Source organism: Pipistrellus kuhlii, unplaced genomic scaffold, assembly GCF_014108245.1.
Source record: "Pipistrellus kuhlii isolate mPipKuh1 unplaced genomic scaffold, mPipKuh1.p scaffold_m20_p_8, whole genome shotgun sequence".
Lineage (NCBI taxonomy): Eukaryota > Metazoa > Chordata > Mammalia > Chiroptera > Vespertilionidae > Pipistrellus > Pipistrellus kuhlii.
This window is the reverse complement of record NW_023425584.1, coordinates 65,007,834-65,031,890: the sequence shown is the minus strand read 5'-3', so window position 1 is coordinate 65,031,890 and position 24,057 is coordinate 65,007,834. Positions and strand designations below refer to the sequence as shown.

At 33.3% G+C, this 24,057-nt stretch overlaps 1 protein-coding gene across 2 annotated transcripts in view; it reads left to right on the top strand.

The window, feature by feature from the left end:
- The window catches only part of FBXO8 (F-box protein 8), a 40,780-nt gene that overhangs the window by 4,807 nt on the left and 11,916 nt on the right, over positions 1 to 24,057 (top strand). For both annotated transcript variants that reach the window (XM_036423605.2, XM_036423604.2), the window contains exons 2-3: positions 10,882 to 11,218; positions 14,252 to 14,378. In XM_036423605.2, coding sequence (XP_036279498.1) covers positions 10,890 to 11,218; positions 14,252 to 14,378 — 456 coding nt within the window. In that variant the 5' untranslated portion in view covers positions 10,882 to 10,889. The remainder of the gene's footprint in view (positions 1 to 10,881; positions 11,219 to 14,251; positions 14,379 to 24,057) is intronic.

The following is a 24,057-nucleotide window of genomic DNA, read 5'->3' as shown; positions in this document are numbered from 1 at the left end:
GAGAGATCACTCTTTTGGCACATCCTTTAGATCTCTATCTCCGAGGTAGGAAATTTCTTATTTATGAATTCCACCATATATACACTTAAGAAATAGCAAAAGGAAACTAACCATTTATAATGAGTATTGAAATGAGATTTTTTCATGTCAATTGCAAACCAGTAATTTAACATTGTTTGCTCAGGAAGAGACTTACGGAATGGTTTTGCTTCAAACAAAAGTATTTAAAGCAGAATGCTTTTTAAGACCTCCAGCCTCCTTTATATTTTTCCCATCTGCCACTGTGTATTCTCTACCTGCATAGGGTATAAACCATTCTTTATTACTTATAGTTGTCTCCACAGCATGTGCCATTGTAATGCTTAGTGTTATGGAATTACTAAAAGCCTTAGTTCAGTTAGCCTTTTCTTATAGAAAAGTGCTTTATTTGATCTCTAACAAGGACATGTTTTGACTAAAGCTGCTTAATATTTTAAAAATAGGCTTTCTATTATATATTCCAACCACTGTTAATAAATAATTTTTATCTTATTCTTTTGTAGAAATACTCTGCCTTTTTTAAAAAAAGGCAAGACATTACAAATGCAGTCAGTCCAAAACACCATCCCTTTTAGAAATACAGCCATCTGCTAGAAGTCAGTAGAAAAGTATTATTGTTCTTAAAAACCAACTTATATGTAGTTGTTGGTAATTAATCTAATGTATATTGCCTTCTAGGTGGAAGTACCTTTATGCTGTTTGCAACAAATTCATTTAGACTAAAACTTTTTTAAAAAAAGAAAAAACGACATCCAAAATTGTGTAAAAGGAGAAAAAAAAATAGATATAGCTATTTCTCAGATGTTTGCATTAGAAAAAAAGAAAGTGCAGTAGGACCTACATACAGCTTTACCAATTAAAAGAGGTTTTTATATATGTTATGTTAGTTAAGGCTCATTAGCAACCTTATAAAATAGATAGGAGTGAATTCCCCTCTTTTATGAGAAATAGAAGTTCAGAAATCTTGTTTGAAGTATTGACAGTAACACACTATATGGCATAATTGGAGCTCCGATTTAAAATTCACCCTTCATAGTAACAGTATAAAGAAAATTTCTACCTATTTCTCTGTCACACATTAACATATCAATAACGATTAAATATTATGTTAGTACTTAACACCAAAACGGTATCTTTGTTAGCACTGCCCTTATATGCTAAACTTTGTGTTTATATATCAATCTAAGCAAAGTTAGCTTCTACTTTATATATTCACTAGCTGTGATTTTCTTCTCCTATCAAAGGTAAATGGAATCTCTCCAAATTTCACAAATCCTAAATTAATGAAATTTAGAACCAGGATATGACTACTCGGGTAATTAAGTGCAAAATAATCGAGTATACTCTGAAATGGAAAAACAAAACAAAATAAGTGTTATCATTTAAAAGGGCATGAGGGGTGGCCTCAAAAACTATCTCTTATTGTAAACTATCTACTGTGGGTAGGTTCTCTAAGTATCCATTGGGTAAGAATTATCCATTATTTTACTGATGAGGCAAATGAGGACCACAGACTACAGGCTCATCAGATTCTATGTTGGAGTTGGAGCCAGACTTGTTTTCACATCAAAGCCTATGTGCTTTCCACAAGAACAGTAGCCTGAGAGAGAAGCACAGCTGGGAAAGAGAATGGAGCTAACAAGCAGTGACAGAGGTAAAAGATGCGAACCAGTGATGGAGAAACAGATGGTGGATTGCCTTTGCCATCTGTGGGCTCTAACACTCTGAGAATGTGGTTTGGTGGTTAGGAATAAAAGCTTTGGACATTCATAATCCTTATTTAAGAAAGAGTTTCTTGGTAACCCGAGGGTGAAGTGGGGGGGGGGGGGAACCCAAGTGGATTAGAAAGGGGCAAGTTGGGAGAAAGATGTTCCTTCCTATCATATTCTATATAGCAGAGTTTCAGTGGATTCTTATTCTACTCAAACTCTCAAAATATGTCACATGTAAAGTATATAATTTTATAACTATGACTATTAGATTAAGATTAAATTTAACTTATTGAAGAGTCACTGGGTGAAATCAGGAAAAATGAACCCGGTGATTGTTGTGTGAGTATCTCCGCTGCACTTGAATAAGACAATAAAAAGTTGACCCATAGAAGGATGCATCTGCATGGGTCACCTGTGCTCTGGTCTGTTAGCCGTTATGTTGGGCCACTTGTAAATGTGAGTAGGAGAGGAGGGAAGTCTTTCCTCCAAAGTCATTCAATTTCTTTAGTGAAACCACCTGCCTCTTCACTTTACCTAGGTAAGGAAAGGGGTTGAAATAGATGCATAAGCATTCTAGACACACGATGTATGTGTGTTGGTGGCTAAATTGTGGTTTATTGTTCCATGTGCACACATTTAATTTTCACAAAAATAATTGTAAAGGGGGATTTCCCCCCCCTCATTATTGTGTAAGTAAGGAAACAGCGACCCAGAGATGTTAATCCTGTTTTTTTGTTCCCCATTTTGCTCCGAATTACTCCAATCTTTATACTGTGTTTTGGACCCCTAAAAGCCTCTTGAGGGTTCTGTAATGTACTTCTGTCTCTGCTCTTCCAGACTTTTCTCTTCCTTCCTCTTCATGGGTCCATTAGTAAGCACTCCACTTCCACTCTCATGTTACAGAAATCTGTTGAAATTTAATGTCCACTTAACATCCTGTTTTCCTTTCTCTCATAGGTTTAGTTTTTACAATTTTTATTCCTTTTCTCTCATTTTAATAGAAGGTGATAATTATATGTGCTCAATCTTTTTAAAAATATATATATTTTATTGATTTTTTTACAGAGAGAAAGGGAGAGGGATAGAGAGAAATATCAATGAGAGAGAAGCATTGATCAACTGCCTCCTGCACACCCCTACTGGGGATGTGCCTGAAATCAAGGTACATGCTCTTGAACGGAATCTAACCTGGGACCCTTCAATCTGCAGGCCAACGCTCTATCCACTGAGCCAAACTGGTTAGGGCTGTGCTTAATCTTAATATATTTTTAAATACATGTATTTTTATTGATTTCAGAGAGAAAGGCAGAGGCAGAGAGAGATAGAAACATCAATTATGAGAGAGAATCATTGATCAGCTGCCTCCTGCAGGTCCTCTACTGGGATTGAGCCCACAACTCAGGCATGTGCCCTTGACCAGAATCAAACCCAGGATCCTTTAGTCCATAGACTGATGCTGTATCCACTGAGCCAAACCAGCTAGGGAATCAGTCTTATATTTCTATCAAGACAAAATTTGACCGTAAAAGACTTTTTTTTAAAGTGATAATATTTTTTCTTTTATCTGATGACCAATTGATATCTTATGCCAGCCACTTTCAACTGTTTTCATCTCATGGCACACATAAACTACTAAAATTCTGCAGCATACCAAAAAATTCAGTTTTGCCGATCTGATAAAAAAAAGAAAAAGGTATGATTTTCATTCATTCACACCACACAACTATTGTTATATTGGCTGTTGTCATTTTTTACATTTGACAATTCAAGGGAAAAGAGGTCAGCACCCCTGACTAAATAGTCAGGTGTTGCATGTTTTAAAAATTCTTGTGGCACACCAGTTGAAAATCTCTGCCTTATGTCATAAATAATGTATGAGATTGTATCCTACCATTTATATTTATCTCAATTCTGGTTTAAAACCTATTTATAAAACTATGAATGAATTGAAATGATTTTAGAGCTTAGAATATTAAGTTTAAGCTATGTAATAACAAAAGAGCTGTTTTAGAAGGAAAATTATCAATGAAGTGTAATAACCCTACATGTAACATGCCTAAAATGTTGACAGATACCACAGATCCTTTAGAGGTGATAGAGGCTGTTCGCGCCATAATGCATCTTTAAGAAGCGGTATGCACTCTTCTTGGTAAATATTTTCCAAAGACTTTATTTTTGGAAAAATTCTGGAATTAGTCCTAAAATCATGTTAATATCCATTTGTGTCATCCTAGCTACTGGGCCATGGCACATAGGATTTTAGGAACTGAAAGTTAAATTTGAAGTGTAAGATATGATAGTACCAAAATATAAAATTTAACTAAATGAAAATAAAATACTCTTCTGTCATTTAACTGATATGATACAATTATCCATAGAACCACTGAGTATTCAAGGTCACTTAATTTGGTTACCAATCCCTGTTCAGTAGCCTTCAGTGCCAGGTTTTTAGATCTCCTGTCCACTCATGGAGTGCATCTGTGAGTAGTACAGAATTGAGCACGAATATTTGACCTTTAAACCAAGCAATATAAAATAGCTTTGAGACAGAGGGAGCATTGTTTAACCACTGTATTAAAACAGTCAAGATTAGTTAAATTGATAGCCATGTTTTCATAATTCCAGGAAAATATAAACTCCTGAATAATATTTATTTGCCTCTTTGGCAATTGCTTTATTTGTGTGTGTGTGTGTGTGTGTTTTTAAATGTATTTTATTGATTTTTTTACAAAGAGGAAGAGAGAGAGATAGAGAGCTAGAAACGTCAATGAGAGAGAAACATCGACCAGCTGCCTCTTGCACACTCCCCACCGGGGATGCGCCCGCAACCAAGGTACATGCCCTTGACCGGAATCGAACCCGGGACCTTTCAGTCCTCAGGCCAACGCTCTACCACTGAGCTAAACTGGTTTCGGCAGCCAATGCTTTATTTGATACTTCACCCAGTTTAAAAGGGAGTTCCAGGTTTATTATATTTGGGTTAACCATGCTCAATGAAGAATTTAAACTTACTAAAGAATATCTAAATCTTAGTTTATAAGTCTATATTTTATTGTCAAGTCTGAAAAATAAGAAAATATATGTGTCCTAATTACCTTGAATTTTTTCCTCACCACATAGCTTATTTTGTCCTCTGAAAAGAAAAATTTCAAACTTTGATATCTTCTAGACACAAGGCCCGCGGGCCAAATCTGTCCCGCCAGGCCTTGCAATGTGGCCCACACAGCGCTGTCATCACTGCACTCCGCTGCGTTTCCATCACAATGACAGTTTATGACTGTTCAGTAAACCATTCGGCCCTCGATTCAGGCTGGATTTTAGATTTTGGCCCCTTCTCTGAATGAGTTCGACACCCCTATTCTAGAGGATTTTTGTTAACATAATTTCTCTTCTGTAACCTAAGTCATTATGAAATTTTTTGCTTATTTCTATCAGATAATAATGAAATACTATTTCCACATTTAGAAATATTTTTTATTTCATTTTGAAGATCCTTAAAATTTCATAGATCTGAAGATGATAAACTTTAACAAAATATATTCACATCTGGAAGAAAAATGCATGGGCCATCTAGAGTAGTATTAATTTACAGTTCTCATTATTTGTAGATTTTGTATTAGTGAATTTGTCTACTCAATAAATATTTTTATCCCCAAATCAATTTTCCTGACACTTTTCCAGTCATTCTTGGACATTTGCAGAGCTGCAAAAATTTGCATCCATGGAGACACACATTTCCAGCTAAGTTTGAATAAGGCAACGAATGCTCTGCCTTCTTTAGTTCTCATATTGTAAACAAATCTTTTTTGTGGTTAATATAGTGCCACAGTTTTCCCATTTGTGCCGTTTGTTGATGATTTTGTGATTTAAAATGGCCCCCAATTGTAACACTGAAGAGCTGTCTAGTGTTCCTAAGTTTAAGAGGCTGTGATTATGCTTTACAGAGAAAATACCGGTTAAATAAACTTTCTTTCATGATTGGTGAGTTCTGTGGTAGTGAATCAGTAGAAAAACACAAAACAAAATTGTGTATTGATCAGCTGGCAAAAAAACGTTATGTCCAAAGGCTCACAGGAACCTAACCCTGCATTTCTTATTAGGAGCAGTGGTTCATTATTTGCAATTCCATGTTTGCAGTGATTTTACAGAACTATAAGAATTGACTGGTTTTTTATTTTAACATGGAATAGACCAGTGGTCAGCTAGCGAGCCACATGTGGCTCTTTGGCCCCTTGAGTGTGGCTTTTACACAAAATACCATGGCCTAGGTGAGTCTATTTTGAAGAAGTGGTGTTAAAAGAAGTTTAAGTTAAAAAAAAAATTGTCTCTCAAAAAAAATTTCAGTCATTATACTATTGATATTTGGATCTGTTTAATGAGTTTGCCAACCAATGGAATAGATTATCCTATATAATAAAACCCTAATATGCAAATTGACCAAACAGCTGAACCACTGGTGGCTGTGATACACACTGACCCCAGGGGGCAGACGCTCAAAGCAGGAGCTGCCCTCTGGTGGTCAGTGTGCTCCCACAGGCTGGGCTCACAGCTGGTGAGCACAGCCACAGTGGGGGGAGCCTGCCTCGCCTCCACTACAGGCAGGTGGTAAGGAGTGAGGGGGCCTGGGAGCAGGCCTAAGCCAGCAATCAGTCATTCCCCAAGGGGTCCCAGACTGTGAGATAGCGCAGGCCAGGCTGAGGGACCCCTATCCCCCAGTACATGAAACTTCCTGCACTGGGCCTCTAGTATTCTTATAAGAGTATTGTTTTAAAAAAATAAATATCTCTTTTTTGAATGAACAAATAATTAGCAGTGATTTCATCACAAAATCCATATTTATACCAATTTATTTCAAATACAAAAACTTCTTTTTGTGTTTAACTTTATTTAGTTTGAAACTCTTTGCCTCCTCAGTGATTCAGCTATGCAGCTTAATTTTTTTGATCAAATAAATGACACAAATGACAGATTTTAGGAGTTTGAAATCATGCAAGAACTCAGCATGAAACTATCATATTTTCTCTCTCTTTTAGAGCCAAATGTTGAATCTTACTCATGATAACATAGGACCTGTTTCATGCCATTTCTATTGACACCACCATAAGGCAGGCTGAAGTTTAAAAACATTTTGTGAATCATAAGAAAGGATTTTGTTTTTTAGGTTTTGGTTGTTGTTGTTTTTAATGTAGTCATTGATGTAAAAAAAATTGCTTTTATGAAGGGAACAAATAACCATGTCTAAAATATCAGATAGGGGATGAAAAACTATGTAAATAAACCTTACCATGCTATGCAAGTGTCAACATGAACAAATGTGTTTATTTGGTGTACAAAACATGAGGACAATTAAGCATCATTAAATATTTTTTTTAACCAAAGTACTAATCATATTATTTTGTCAAAACGAAGTGGTACCATCTTAGTGGTTATTAGCTGTGGAATGAAACTTTATATGCCTTGTCTCATCTACTACAACAGCCTTTTAGGCTATAAGTGTTATTTTCCACATTATATATGAAGAAACTAAGGTTTAGAATAATCAAGTAAATTTCTCAAAGTCATATAAGTAATAACCAGTGGAGGGGGAGGGCTTAAACTCCTCTGTTGGACTTTAGAGTCCACACCCTCCTCCCTCCATGACTTGCTTCACAACGTCTGCAATGAATACCATGTATTTTTGAGAGTTTTATGACTTTTCTGACATTTCCATTCACATTGCACATCCCTGTCACCCTGAGGAAGATTGGGAGTGGGGTGGAACACTATAAACACCCTTTCCTTTCTCTGTCGGATAAACTTATGATATTAATCTTTCTCAAATGGTTTATTGTACTGTGTTCTTGCCCAGTATCAACAACTGCTTTAAAAGAAAAATGGAGTCCCAAAAGGGCAATTTGCAGTATTATTTAACAGTAGGAGAATAGAAAAATGCCATTTTCTTTGTCTGAATTATGTGTACATGAGCCTAAAACTTCCCCTCTCCCCATCAAGTTTTCTGTGTGTTTTTTTTTTTTTTTTTACTTTCGATTTAAGAACCAGCTGTTGGCTTTACCTCTTTCTACCTGCCGGATGCTTTCTGAATCACATTCAGCGCTCAATTTTAGTGATTCCCATTAAAGTCTAGAGCCTAGGGAAATCTCCCTGAGTCTGTGTTTCCTAGCAACATCCCTGAGAGTAACAACAGCTGCTCAACCATATGCCACTGGAAAGATGCTGTAGGGGAAATACACAGAAATTGATACTAAATGCCTTAAACCTGGAGAATCCAAATACCATAGTTACCATGTTTATTTTTTTACCTTTAGTTGTGCTAACCTAAAAAGACAAATAAGTTTAAGTATCTAAAATTTACATTTTATTACAGGCTACATGAGCCTTAGCAATCAGTGTGATTTCTAGACATTTTTTTTTTTGCTGAGGTTAACGCAGGTATAGCCTTGATGAAAATAATGCCTTTCTTTATAATGTTCTCAAAATGTTCAATATGTATCAAAATTAAATTATCCATTGGGCACACTTGAAATTTCTTACAAATTTATGTTGATATTCTGTATTTTTCTGTGTTATTTTATTTTTGTTTTATCTTTTCCAGGATGTCATAATTAAAGTCATATTACATATGACTCTTCAGATCTGTTTCTTTCACTTGGTTATATGCATTTAAGTTTCATACATGTCATTTTATAGCTTGATAGCTCATTTCTTTTTTTGTACTAAATATTCCATTGGATGTACCATAGTTTATCCATTCACCTACTGAAGGACATCTTGATGCCTTACAAGTTTTGGTTTTTATGACTAGAAGTGCTATAAATATCCATGTGCAAGTTTTTCTATGGATATAAGCTTTCAGCTTATTTGGTTAAATACCAAGGAGCATGAATGCTGGATTATATGGTAAAAGCATGTTTAGTTTTCTAAGAAACAACCATATTATCTTCTACAGTGACTGTGCCATTTTGCATTCCCACATACTTGCCGGCATTTGGTGTTGTCAGTATTTTGGATTTCATTCTTGTAGATGTGTAGTAATAGTTATCTCATTGTTGTTTTGTTTTGTGATTGCCTAATAACATGTGATGTTGAGCCTCTTTTCATATGCGTATTTGCTCTCTGTATATCTTTTTTTGATAAGGTGTCTCAAGATATTTTGCTCATTTTTAAATGGGTTAATTGTGGTTTTTTATTGTTGACTTTTAAGAGTTCTTTATATATTTTGGATACTAGTCCCTTATCAGATAAGTGTTTTGCAAAGATTTTCTCCAAGTCAGTGGCTAGTCTTTTTTATCTTAAGATTCTAAAATAAAAATAAGAATGTAATTACTAGAGCTTAATCTTGAACAGAGGAACTACTACAATTCCTGTGCTTTGTGTTGTAGGAGGAAAGATTATTTTTTGTGGTTTCTGTGCAAAAATAAATTTCCCCACATTTTAAAATCATGAATATGTTTCTTCTCTGTCTGCCCCCATCTCTTAATAACTTAGCTCCTGTAAGTCTAAGCAGTTCACTGTAAGGAGGAAGAATGAAAAATTATACTGGACTCTTTTTTTGTTTTCATCATTAGGTGATCTGTTATAATGGCTATTATCCAAATAATAGCCAGTAATTCAGTAAATGTACATGTGGATCATGTCTTTATAGATATTGAAAAAGATAATATCTTTGACATCTTTTGAAATCCTACTTAATTTTCAAATTGTTCCTGATAATTTTCAGAAATTCTGGCCATCCATGGATTTTGTTTCTTGGTTTTGTTTCTGTTACTTTTCTTAGTCCTTATTGTAAACAGCTAATTAAAACAAACCCATATTTTAAGGTCTGGTTATGCTATGAAATTTAGTTTAATGATTTTATACAAAAATCAATTTTTGCCCTAACTGGTTTGGCTCAGTGGATGGAGTATCTGCCTGTGGATTGAAGGATACCAGGGTCTATTCAGGTCAAGGGCATGTACCTTGATTGTGGCACATCCTCAGTAGGGGGTGTGCAGGAAGCAGTTGATCCAATTTTTCTCTCTCATGGATGTTTCTAGCTTTCTATCCCTCTCCCTTTCTCTCTTTAAAAAAATTAATAAAATGTTTGTTTTTTTAAATCAATTTTCAAACTTGCACTCATGTTAGTAATCAACTTGGGTTTGTAAAACAACAATATTTTGTTAGGAAAAGAGATCATGAAAATAATTACTTATATTAGTTAAGAGCTCTTTCTGACTTCATTTTTCTTAATGAATTTATTTGCCTAGGAAAAGTTACTTATTTTAAAGCTAAGATCAAATGTAAAGTTCGGGTCATTAATTTTCTAAATGTTTATATATGATGAAGTCTAATACTTGCAACAGATAAATGTGGAACTGCTCTGGTTGGAGGTCAGTGGGTGGAGTGGGGGAGACGAGCACACTCTTATCTGCCTTTTCCCAGTTATCTCTGAGGAGTCCATAGGCCTATAGGGAGAAGAACTGGAAAATTGGTCTACATTATTATTTTTTACTTAAAGCAACAACAAAACCAAATAGTCATTATTGAGCTATTTATCGTGGAGTTCTAGGTGTCTAATTTATAAGGTTTCTGAATTAGACTTCAGGGCCTATGTTACATTTTATTACAGTCTACAACATAAATGTAGACTGGCAAGAATTAAACTAAAAGCCTGTTTCACAGCTGTTATGCATCTGGGAGTTTGGTTAAAAGGGGCTAGCTTAGCTTAGCCTGAGTTGTGATAAAAAGCAGGGTCTAGAGGCCTTTTAACTCAAGTCCTGCGCTCTGATCAGAGCTCTATTTAATACTGGCCCATAAGTCCACATAATTATAATTTGTAAGAGTCTTTAGGATACCAGTAACTATTAAATCTCACCATGTGAAAAATTATTATGTCACCTGTGGACTTTAAAAGTAGTTAGCAAACTGGGATAAAGGTGATAATCAAACCAAACATGTCTGAAACTTTCTCTGCCCGAGTTTTCAACGGACGATGTATATACCAGCTATTCTTGGTAATATATTACTTCTTAATATGCTTTCATGAGGAATGTTAATTCCGATAAACGAATGCTTCATGTCAGAGTTGTTGTACCATTGGGAAACGCAGGTTCCCTTTTTAATGTAACCTTTTTACGTTTTGGCTTTCTCTCAGGCTTGCAGATGGGTCAGGGGCTGTGGAGAGTGGCCAGAAACCAGCAGCTACAGCAGGAAGGCTACAGTGAACAAGGCTACCTCAGCAGAGAGCAGACCAGGAGGATGGCTGCCAGCAGCATTTCTAACGGCAGTCATCGTAAACAAGTCCAGGGAGGCATTGATATATATCATCTCTTGAAGGCGAGGAAATCTAAAGAACAAGAAGGATTCATTAATTTGGAAATGTTGCCTCCTGAGCTAAGCTTTACCATCTTGTCCTACCTGAATGCAACCGACCTCTGCTTAGCTTCATGTGTTTGGCAGGACCTCGCTAATGATGAGCTTCTGTGGCAAGGGTAAGTCCAACTCCGATATCTCCAAACATAATCACCTTACCTGTTCTTTTTGTGCTAGTTATATTTGTATTATAAACTGTTTCTTTCAACCGGAGTTGTTCTTTATTAAAACCTGGAAAATCAAGACAGAGTTATCATCACAGTCAAATTTGGTATTAGGAAAAGAAGGGCAGTATAAAAGAAAACGAGTTACAGATATAGAAGAGAGGTTACCAATCAAGATGCATCAATTTATTTTAAGTCAAAAGTTGTCAGTTTATTCTAAAAGTTCAGGTTGTTAAGTGAAAATGTATAATCCAAAATTAAGTGTTCACGCCCCTGGTGTAGTTTGTGCTTCCCTTATAAAGAGCAAGTATACCTAAAAATCAGTAAATATTCTTCAAATCTCATTGTTTCCATTGATTACAGATGGAGTATGGCTGTGTTTGCTTACTCATATATTTCTTTTTGTCAGAGGTGCTTATTAGCATAAACTTTAACTGATGAATATTTCATCTACTTTTAATTTTTTTTAACCACCATGTAATCAATGAAGTAGGCAAATATTAGAAAGCAAAGAGATCATCTACCTGCTGAAATGAATGTTGATTATAGAAATTTTAATAGCTATTATACCAGTTTAAATTTAAGCTATAAATCTAAGAATGTTTGGTGGAATAGAATCTACTCTATGGAAGCTACATTAATCCTTAAAAAAAAAAAAAAGTACATTTACTAGAGTTGTGAAAATATTATCAAACATAGGAGAATCATTGGTTTTTCTAGCATTCTTTACCAAAATTTGTTTCATTATTTTTAAAAGGGACTTCATAATGATATAAAACATATCTAAAAACAAGTCTTTATGAGACTTGAATTTCTAAATGAAAACCTAATTGAGAGAATTAGTAAATTATCTAAATAGCCCATCTTTAGTCAAAATGTATTACCAACAATGACATTCCTCACACAGGCTTCCAGATGGAACAGAATTACAGTACTAATTATATAGATAATTTCTTACCTCTAAATAGATATAAATCATCAGTATCATCTTGTTGTTCTCATTATTTTATCATAGTGAAGGTACTGTGGAAGTAAGTAAAACTTACATTAATTATAATAGTAATGTTTAAAATAAATTGTGTTTATTAATTTTAATGATTTGGTATAAGAGGAAATGAAAGTACTTTAAAACTTGACCATTTTATTTATTTATAATCTCTTTTCTATATTTTAGTACTCCCAGCAAACTTATGTTCTTATCTTTGAAAAAAAAGTTTATAACTAAGCTCATCTGAATGAACTCAACCAGAAAGTAGTTTTCTTTTGTGATTTAAATCTGGATTGCTCATTGTTTAAAGAAATTCTTCCTTTTTGTTTACCATATAATTATGCCTATTTTTATGATGCTTGAATTTTTTTTCTTAGTGATAAATTGCTTCAGTTTTAAATTAAAGGATGGCTTAGTTTTCATTTTAACTTTGGATGTGCTGAATACTTACTAATGTTGGGAGGTTCTGTTGTTGAGTAATAAAAGACAAAATCTATGGGAATAGATTAAAGAGGCTACTAAAATAATGGTAATTTCATAAACAAGTTACTAAGCTTATTTAAACTGTATTAAAATTATTTATTTTATAAAAATAATGCAAGGATATAATTAACTATTAAGAAAATAGTCTCATATTAGATTAGGTATTTTACCCACTATCTTCACAATTTTTGGTGTTATAGGCTGAGATAGTAGCTTTTTCTTCTTTTTCTGTACATTGTGTATGTATGTGAAAAGAAGGAAGTTTGAGCCCCAAATCGATAGTGAATATTAGAAAGTGAAACTACTTTAATGTTTCACTTTCTACAAGTAGATTTTTTGTTGTTGTTGATGATGATTTTTTAATTGAATTTATTGGGGCAACATTGGTTAATAAAACAATATAGGTTATAGTTATATAATTCTATAATGCATCATCTGTATGTTGTATAAAAGTAGGTTTTTTGAACACACAAAAATAAGGTCATTTTGAGATAGTTACTTAAAAATATATCAAAATGTAATTTCAATATTCTCCATGTCTCTGGAATAATGAGTTTATATTTTATGATCTGTGGTATATAGTCAGAATTTCTGGCAATGTAATAAGATAAAACCTTAGCTATTGGCTCTGTACAGAGTTGGACACAACTATCCCAATCTGCAGAAATAGTGTGTTTTGAAATATAAGCTGTTAGCATTTGGGTTTTAATGAATTTTTAAACAATCATTTATCTCTGTGATAGTAAAGAGCCAGTGTTTTGAAGCAGTATCTTAAAAATAGTGATGCTTTATGTCACAGCTTTTGATGTATGTATTGAAATTACAAACAATTTTAATGTATAATTTGCCTGTGTGTGTGTGTGTGTGTGTGTGTGTGTATATATATATATATATATATAGTTTAAAAATGTCCCTCTGCCCAGCAATTTCTCCTTCCCATCTCTCTCAGCCCGCCTCCCCTCCCCCATTCAGTTTTGTGTCCCAATACAGCACATATTTTACTTAATCCTGTTTAGCTCTTGGTTAAGATTGCAAGCTCTGGAATAAGACTCCTTGAGTTCAAATTCTCTCTCTACACAAATTTGCTATGCAGCCTTGGACAACTTTTTTATTGCATCTGTTTCTTACCTGTAGCACCAATATCATAGGAATCCTGTAAAGATTAATAAGCAAGTTAATACTGTAACAATGCTTTAATTAGTGCTTGGTATTTAGTAAGCACTTGAGTGTTAGCTATCATTATTATTAATTTATATTTGCTTCAGATAGTGCTTAGGAATATTATTGATCTTTGTTACCCACATTTATTATGTGCTGCCAGAATTGTTAAATTGAAGGCATTTGTCTATTGTACTCTAGTAAACAAATTTTAAAAGCATAAAATTAAAAATTTTAAACTTTAGAGCTATAAAATCTATTTTTATATCATTTCATGTTAGTATTTTATCATGTTTATACACATTTAACTTGGGAAATCAAATATGGCAATGTTTTCTTTTTTATTTTATCTTTTATAGGTTGTGTAAATCCACTTGGGGTCACTGTTCCATATACAATAAGAACCCACCTATAGGATTTTCTTTTAGAAAATTATATATGCAGCTGGATGAAGGCAGCCTCACCTTTAATGCCAATCCTGATGAGGTAAGTGAAGAACTTGAATATTTGTAATAGTTGAACTTTATTACTTTCTTGTTGCATTTTTCCAATAAACTTGCAAGTAAAATCACAAGTCACTGCACGTGCCTTTTCAATCACTGCAAAGCCCGGTATTTGACTTACTGCTGTTTTTACCTTACCATGTCACATCCTAATCTCTGCCTGCTTACATTATAAGGCAACTTCCATGACACATGCAGTCCTCTACTGGACCTGATTGAAATATTGGAGCACATAAAATATGTTCATTGAAGTTTATTTACCACATTTTCTTCTTGCTTTGTTTATATTCAATAACAATGCTACTACTTTTATCAAAGATAATCATAAAATACATTGTTCTAGTTTTCAACACATCAAAAGGTGTTTTTTTTTTAAAAAAATAATGCCTTTAACAATCTAATTTCATTTGAAATAGAAACTGCTTTTAATTCTGTTATAAAATTGAATAATTTTGTATTCATAACTTAATTTTTTTAAAGACAATAAACCCAGGAAAAATGGAGAGTGGGAGAAGCAAGAATAATTGCTTAATAGTTAATTAACTTTTTCTTAACATAATACATAGGAATGATCGAAAGAAAATTATTTCACTGATTTGCCCTCCCCTCCCCATTCTCAATTTAATATATCCTGGAAAGGTTAAAATTTTTAGATATACTAGATTTATCTTAAAAATCTAATAGCAATTATAGAGCACTCAGAACTACTAGTTCTAGGTGTATTATTTTTTGTGGAAAAACTTAACTGGCAATTATTTTAATTTACCTAATTTTTAAAACCCAACTTTTTCTCTTATTTGTTGTAAAGGTATTAAAGGCTATTTAAATCACGCAAATGTTTTTTTAAATATCTTAACTTTTGCTTTGTTGTAATTAGAGAAATGCTTCTCCCATGCAAAATATTTAAATATTAAACAGAAATCCTAATTTTATAATATTCATATAATGCAAATGACACCATATTTTTAAAGTTAAATTAATTTTTGCTTGTTACATATCATTTTCTTTGTGTTTTTTTTTTTTTTGGTACATGAATGAAAAATAAAACATAACACCACTACAAAGGTTTGCCAATACTTACACATTATAAGTTGTTTTATCCCTACAAATATAACAGTCTGGTATAAATATTTAAATTACAATATTTATCCTCTCTTTTTACCACTGTGTAAAGAGTTTTTATTTTTAATAAGTGGCAAACTGGTACTTTGTATGAAAGTAGGATGATTTATAATAAATTAGAGTTCAAATTACATATTTGAAACCAGTATTGGTTTTTATAAATTAATCATTTTTAGAAGGCAAATGAGTAGATAAACTATTATAAATCTAGTTTTTGTAACTTGTCATTTTGTTGCAATTATTTTCTGATGTTATTATTATAAAATACACTTATTTTACTTTGTTTTTTATCAAATTCAAGTTCTATCTAAATATATAGCAACAGTTAGCATGTCTCCTTTTTGATCTTGTACTATTAATACCTACTCTGTATAAGAGATTTAACTGACCACATTATATTTTTGAAGAATGGCATGGTTTCAGGACTTCATTATTTTTGTTTATTAGAATTAGGCATTACTTGATGCTAACTAAAACAGTTCATCTGATGAACTTTATAGTAAGATATATTTCACATCAGCCTCTTGAGTTAATTGAATGGTGATTACTGGAGGATAACTGAAGCAGAATAATGTAGTGTTTCACTCATATACATAAGAATCAGGAAAAGGAGGCTATTACATGCCCCAGTCTTATTATGTCCAGTTTCTTAAGGCATGCTGACTCCTGTCATGACTTATGCTGATGTTGGGTAAAACTGTCATCTTTAATTGATATCACTTGCAAATGTTACATTATAAGAAAATGTAACTTGGTAAGTACTGAGTTATAGATTTATAAAAGTCAGAAAAGTTGGATGTAGCTATTGATACTGATTGTGGTAGTTATTTCTTACTGAAGGAGTACCAATTTTTTAAACAAATTATAAAGCCATTCTTTTTATGCAAAGATGAAAATATAGATAGGCCCTTATATACTAGAATGTGATGGATATTTTTAAATATCTAACTTGGAAAAGCTAGATGTCAAAATATAATCCCTATCTTTGCAGCTACATGTTAGATTATAGAGTTTTGCTATACCTCCCCAAAGTGTTTGGAAGTGGGAGGGGGCAGAGAAAAGAGACAAAATTAAGTCTTATTTTTTTATCTGACAAAATTTTTTAAAGTTTTAAGTCAAATGTTTGCTAAGAGAGGAATTGAAGTTATTAATTAAAGTAAGATTCTTAGGTCTTCTGAATTACTTATCCATCCTACCTCCCTTTGTTATTGAGAGTTGGCTGTATTTTCCTTTTTCCCCCCCACTCCCTGGCCTGATTTAAAGATATCCTGGAGCATTCCAGAAGCATTGAACTCCCTGTTCTGAAAGGGGCACATAGTGCTGCCAAAAGGCATAGAGCTGAACCATTCACAGTGACCTGTGGTCCCTGAATTCTGATTCTGTGCTTTTATGAACATTAGTAACTTAGCATGTGTTGCCTAATAGCAAAATAGAATTCTGCCTTTATCTGAATGTACTGAGGATATTAATCAGCAAAGAAGGATATTGAAATGCACTTCTAGGTGCAGAGAAATGAGGGGAAGTATTTTAATCACTATATTCCATATTTTCTTTCATTAATCAATATAAATAATCAATGGCAATTTGCTTGTTTTTCCAAGTCAGGCCTTCAGAATTGAAATCACGTAATTGAAAGGGATATCTGAATGGATGTTTTTATGTAAAATTTCTCTGTATCAGTCATTAGTCATACTTAGAAGACTTTTGCCACGTATTTTGAGAGCTAAAAATTAGTGCTTTTTGGAGGGTTTTCCCCCCTCCCCCCACTTCCTCACTGGAGCACTGTCATCAGATGTGTTATTTTGGCTTAATTTAAGCCTAAGAAATAAATTAGTTTTGGTGATATATTTAAATGTAAGAGGTGTTTATTGTAAGTACTTGAGATAAGATGTATATAATTGTTCAGTATTGTAAAAAAAAAAAAAAAAAAAAAAAAAGATAGTGTACTTTTCCATAATTTCTAGTTCTCTACTTAACATTTGATAGCAAGCATCATTAAAATATTATCAAAATAAGAATACTTACAGCCACAGGGAACAAGATTCTCCAAAGGACATCGTTCATGTCACGGATATGGGTAACCAAACTCCACAGCAACTGGGGTGGGGGAGAAGATCTGCACAGTCCGTGGTACGATTTATCTAGCACGCTGTTGTTGTATGCATGCCATTGTGATCTCAGCTGTATGTAAAGTCTTGATCTTGTGCATGAGCTTGTGTACTTTGTGGCAGGTGACCACATTCTAGTAAGGGAATGTGCTATAAACCATCTGTTACATTAGGCTGTATTTCCCCTGCATGTACCAGTTCCGTGTGTTGATTTTATCCCACTAGAAATATTGTAATAAAGTAATTTTACTTATCATCCAGTCAGCTATATTCTTCGTGCTCCATTTAGAATTGAACATTTTCTTGACCTAGTTATTTTTAAATTTAGTCTGAAAAAATGATAGTGAACATGTTTTTTTAAACTTTATTATAGGTTTATTTTTGTCTAAGTATGTTCTTTAAAAGTTTTTAAACATAATATCCTCATTGTGGTCAGCTAAGAGAAGTTCTTTATTTTTAACTATATAAGCACTTTTTTTTCCTGTGTTTATTCAAAAAGACCCACATGCATACAGTTATATGCATTTTGTTAAATTGGTCTTGGGTAGAACCTGTTATGAGAAATATTTTAAATTTGACCTGTGCATATGTTTTAGATGGAAATGCATAAGATAATTATTTTTAAGATAACATATAATGTTTGTTGTTGGAACAGCTAAAATATAATTAGGAAATTATAGGAGTTCTCCACTAAAGGAAGGAAAACAAGCATTTATATTCAATTCTTATGAGTAATATCTCTGAAATTAAATCTTATTGATTTTTTTCATTATCACTACTTCATAGGATAGCAACAGTGATGAAAAAGAACTTTTGTTTTTATTGCTAGAGATAGAAAATCTTGATTTGGTATCAGAATTTACAGATAAGCATGTATTCTTTGGTAGTAAGTTAAAGGTATACTTTGCATAATGTCTGATAGCAAAAAAACGAAAGACAAACTAAACTTCCTAAATTCTTAGCTTATGTTATAAATGAAAATATATTTAGGAATAATTTATACCCAGTGCTCTTCAATTTGTTTGTCTACTCAGCCTATGTCACATTTTATGATCTACCTGCAGTACCCACTTTTCCAGCTAGGGTGTCTGGGGCTTGAAGTACTAGAAAATCTAACTAATAATGTCTTAAGCCATATACATTTATTTACTTCAAATGACACCCAGAGATGGGTATCCCAGAGTTATTTCTGGACTCTCAGTGTGTTGACTTTTGCCCTTTCTTGATAACAAGATGGCTACCACTGCTCAAAATATCTCATTCTCATGTGAAAATACCCTCAGCACAAAGAAGGCAGTCAAAGAACTTCTCAAATTCCTTCTACTTATTGGCAAAAGGGGGTCTTTTTCAGGAGCCCCCACTGTACTTATGCTCATTTTTTATGAACACAACTGAATTAAATGCACACCCCTAGAACAACAGAGAACAGAATAGAAAGGATTACATGACTGACTAAACTTAACATGATTTAGTAACTGTGACTGAGATGCTAGAAGCAATGAAAAGAGTGAAATGGCCTTTGGGCAGGCATCCAGGCATCTGCAGCACTATTTTTTACTAGTAGAGCCACTTGGAAAATTTGTAATTCTGCTTCCCTTATTTCTGGACTTTTTTAGAGGCCTTAATACCCAAAGGGGGAAATATTGCAACAGAGGTACAATTCCAATTGGTTGCTGAAACTACCTTCTGGCCATATTAGGTCCTTCTGCCACTGAGCAAACAAGCCAAAACCAAACCAAACAAACAAAAAGGCTGTGAGGGTAGGTAATGATGCTGTGGTTGAGGTGATTAGGCCTAATTACCAGAGGGAATAGTTACTGGCACACTGTGGGGAAAACAAGAGGCAGAAGTCAGGAGATATCTTAGAGTTCCTTCTAATACCACTATATCCTATAATAAAAGTAATTTCTAAAATGAAAGCACGGTACCCTTATATAGGCAGCAGTGAAATCCCATCATTTAGACTCTCACTATAAACCAGCCCCAGCCTCAAAAGTCAAATATAGATTATTCCAAGCTAATTATGTTAATTCTATTCCCCTTAGCTTCATGACATCCATTTAATCCATTCTGACCTGTGAGATTGAAGAAGATGGTGTAAAGAAAGATTATTTTAGGTTTTAAAAAGAGACAAAGAGAAGTGTATGTGTGTGTGTGTGTGTGTGTGTGTACACATATGTACATGCACACTCTGGACATTGGTATATGAGGATGTAATGATAATTACAACAGCAGCCATGAAGATGTTAACAACATGCTGAGAATGGCACATTAGAAAGAAAGAATGGAGGTCCATGATACTATGTGTGAGCCTAACAACCCTGGAAACATATTAGTTTGCAATTTCTTTTTATGCAAGGCAATAAATTCCTTTACTTTTTTTGAATTGAGATTCCTGTTGTTTGTAGTCAAACACATCTGAGTACTGCCTAATCCTCATCCTCATCACTATTACTGCTATTACCTAAACTTACAGGAGTCTGATATGTAATCCCAGACACATTTTTATAAAAATAAGCATTGCTGTTTCTCATTAGCAAATTAATTTTATCCCCAGATTTGCTGATGAGAATTTGACCAGAGAAAAAGGAGCTAATTGACAGTGAAAAGAGTCCTTCACCAAATATAGCTTCTGCTCCCTAAGAATTGCTTACCCAGAAGAGCCAAAATGCATAAGTTCATTGGCAATGTTCCTTCCCTTGGATATGAGAGTCAAAGTGAAAAACTGTGCCTCTCAGGGACTAAATATTATCCTCTATCTAGATAAGTTAATACTTTCAATCTGGTTACAACTAGTCAAGTCATACTAAACTGCAGACCATTTACAACTGGACAGCATGATGTGTATAGGTATTTATGTGTATATCTATCTACTTCTTTTTAATCTAATTTATATATGTTGATTTTATGTAAGAAAGCAACTTTATCCTATGTCTATTTAGTATAAAGATTTATTTTATTCTTTATTTAACTTTATTCTCCGCTCTGCCCTGACCATGATATATCATGGCCACCCTCTCTCAACTCTTAAGAATCATTCTGACATGTGGTTTAGGATCAGTTCACTGAAGAATGTTTATAGACTCGTCTTTTTAGAAGCTTAAATGAGAATCATATTTCCCAGGCTGTTTTATAGCCATATTCTAATTGAAAAAGGGATTTAAGCCTGTAGTTCTCCATAGTTTATTCTTCAGTTGAAACACTTGATGAATTTTTCTTTTGTCTTCTTCAGTATACGTTGGGAGATACTAACTCGTTACCTCATTTAGTGTGGAATGTGTGGGCTAATCCAGGACTTTGAACTAAAGGAAAGAATCAAATTAGAATATTTTAACACCACAGGACCTATATTACAAATTTTAAAGTGTGAAGTGCTAAAATGAGCAATATTTTTTACTTTGTTTGAATTTTGTTAACAAGTTAGATATACCTAGACATTTGCAATATTGTATTAATATTTTAAGTACATTTCAAATAAAATTTTATTTGCCTTTTATTTCCTTTCATATCCTATCTGACCACCGTGAGACCTCTGAAATGTTCTTTATTCTCTCATGTGACCACTGTTTTAATGAAACTTGACATCAGAATATCTCATTCTCATTGACATCAGTTTCTAGATTTTTGTTCTCAGCTTTAGTGTCCAAGGTAGTTGTCCCTCCTATGACTTTTCCTAAATCTGGCAATTGCCACTACCAATATCACAATAGATGTCATTCCAAAATATAAATGTTGTAACAAAAAATCTAAAAGAAAATTATTTTCTCAATTCTTGGATGTCAAAATTATACAGCATCCTTCAATTTAATTGTAGCTTTTGAAATATGGGGGTTTGAGGAAAACGCTACATTAAATGTGACTTTTTAGTTCACTAATTGTAGTGTACACTTATTCATAAGATTATATGATTTTCCTATATGTTACTATAATCTTTAGAGATTCCTTCCTAATAATCAAAGTTTTAGATCCTTGTGAACCAATTTTAGTCATTAGCAGTTAACTGTATTGTCAAAATGATATATTGGTTTTTATTATTTGGACTGGTGATTCAGAACTTTGAGAGTTTATAATTTCATAGCATACTGGATTTTTGGTATAATTTATAGGTTTTTATTGTTGTTAATTGTTTTTCTTTTTTTCCCCTTAGTTGAATTAGATAGTCCTTAAATTTACAGATTTTCTTAAAGGTCATCTGGAATCTTTTACAGATATATATTCATATTCATTCAAAAAATATCTATTATCTCTCCACTTACTAGTTATATGACTTTCACTTGGGGCAAATTATTTAAACTCTTTGTGCTTCAGTTTCACCATCTGTAAAATGGAGAAATAATAGTTCCTATATCATTATGGTGTTCTGAAGATTAAATGAAATAATTATGTTTAGTGCTACTAAGAGCTTAGTACTTCTGAGTGCTCACCAGAATGTAGCTTTAAATTTATACTACAGGTCCAACTACAACTTACACTACCAAGAGTCAGGCACAGCTCAAGGCTCTGGTTTTGTATTGTTTTGTTTTTTTCCTTTTTGGGAGCTTTTTAATCTAGTAGATAAATATTGACACCTGATGCTGGTCCTTCGTGAAGTATGTGCATTGGTCACACCAATATCTCCTAGCTTTCGACGGTGATACTCTTTGCCTTTCTTTTCATTTCCTGACATCTGATAAGCAGATTTTTTTGCAAATATTACGTAGTTATTTTTTGTTTCAGTGGTGCTACTTAGTTTCTTTGAGGACATTTTAAGCAGTAATTGAGGGTCCAAAATTATGTTCAAAGTAAACATGTCTTGGATGAACAGATACTTTAATTACATGAATAAGTACATTCATGTGCTGGCAGTGAACTGTCATTTAGTTCCCAACTTGCTTCCATTCTTTTCTACTATTAATATTTGTTGTTTTTTAATGCTATTTTGAAATTGTTTAAGAGCTGTTAAATATTTATATAAGTGTACATCTTAGACTGTGGGTAATATGATAAAATTGTAGAGTTATTTAAATCAATACACATGCACATTGCAAATGCAATTTTTAAATTAGCTAACATTGGTGTTCAATTGTGTCATTTTCTCATTAGTTTGACTTGTTATTAATCATGCCTTCACCTAATAGAGTTTTATCTCGAGTTTTATAAAAATGTTTTCTTTTGTTAATTTTCAGAGATGTTAGAGATAAAAGGAACATTTTCAAGAAGCTTATCTCAACTACCAACAACTTTGTCAATATAATGATTGCTATATTTGTTAGTAGTAATTTATCAATTAGGAAGTAATTTCATATTTATCTTATTGTTTTATTCCAGTCATGGGTGTAACTCTTTTGGAGACTATTAAAACTCACAGATGTGGCTCTTTTTCTGTTTGAAGCTATTAAGACTAATTAATATGGACTTTTTTGTTGTTATCTAAAACCTTAGATACTGAGGTTCCTGCATTATGTCTAATGCCATTGTTTTCTCTCCTGTGAAAAAGAATTAGAAAGGTCGATCCACCTTTCTTCCATTTTCCCTGGACTCTTAGAGGGGATTTCCCATTTTTCTTTTAATTTTCTTTGAACTATTCCTCCTTAATATGAGATTTCCTATTAACTTCTTCTGGTTACAAATAATTTAGGGTGTATGGTGTGACTGTTTTAGGCAATTTCTGAGCATTGTGCATTTTATTAATGTACTGAAAAGTCATAAGTTGTTCTTGAAAGATGAAATTTTGTCAGTTCAAACAAGTACATAAATAAACTGTTTTCATTCCATGTTCCGTACTGAAAACTGAATAGTATGACCTTCCTTATCCTCCAGATAAAATGTGACGTTCTGACTAATTTCAGGAATTGGCTACGGGATATTGGCACTCTCTTTTCTCTCCACACTGTCACTTCTCTATTAAAATTGGGGGAGTATGGACAGGGTGTGCTCTCTCTTCTTCCTAGGGAAGAGACAAAACTTAATCTGCAGCTCAGATTTTCAAACTAACATCAAAATTGTATTTACATTTATTTTCCAATTTCCAGTGCCTCCTTTCCTTTGAGTTAGAAGTCACACAGAGCCTTGCAGTGAGTAGCCTAATTATGGGTACCTCAGTAAGAGGAAAAATTACTCTTTTAAACCAATCTTTCTACATAAGACCACTTTAAAAACTTTGGCATAGTTTTTACTGTTAACTTTGAATCTAGTGCCTGGATTGAAAATAGCATAATTATATGTAGGAGTAGGTTGGATTACCATGAGTAAAAGCATTGTGTGACATTTCTAAAGTATGTGCTAGGGTTAATGTTACACATAGGATATGGCATGGAAACTTACAGAAGGGAGAAAACAAGGCAAGTTAGTGGGTAGAATGAACTGGAATGACAGGATGAAAAACAGACACCTAGTCTTAAACTTGCCCATATTATAATCTTCTGCATTTATTTTACTTCAACTCTAAAGCAA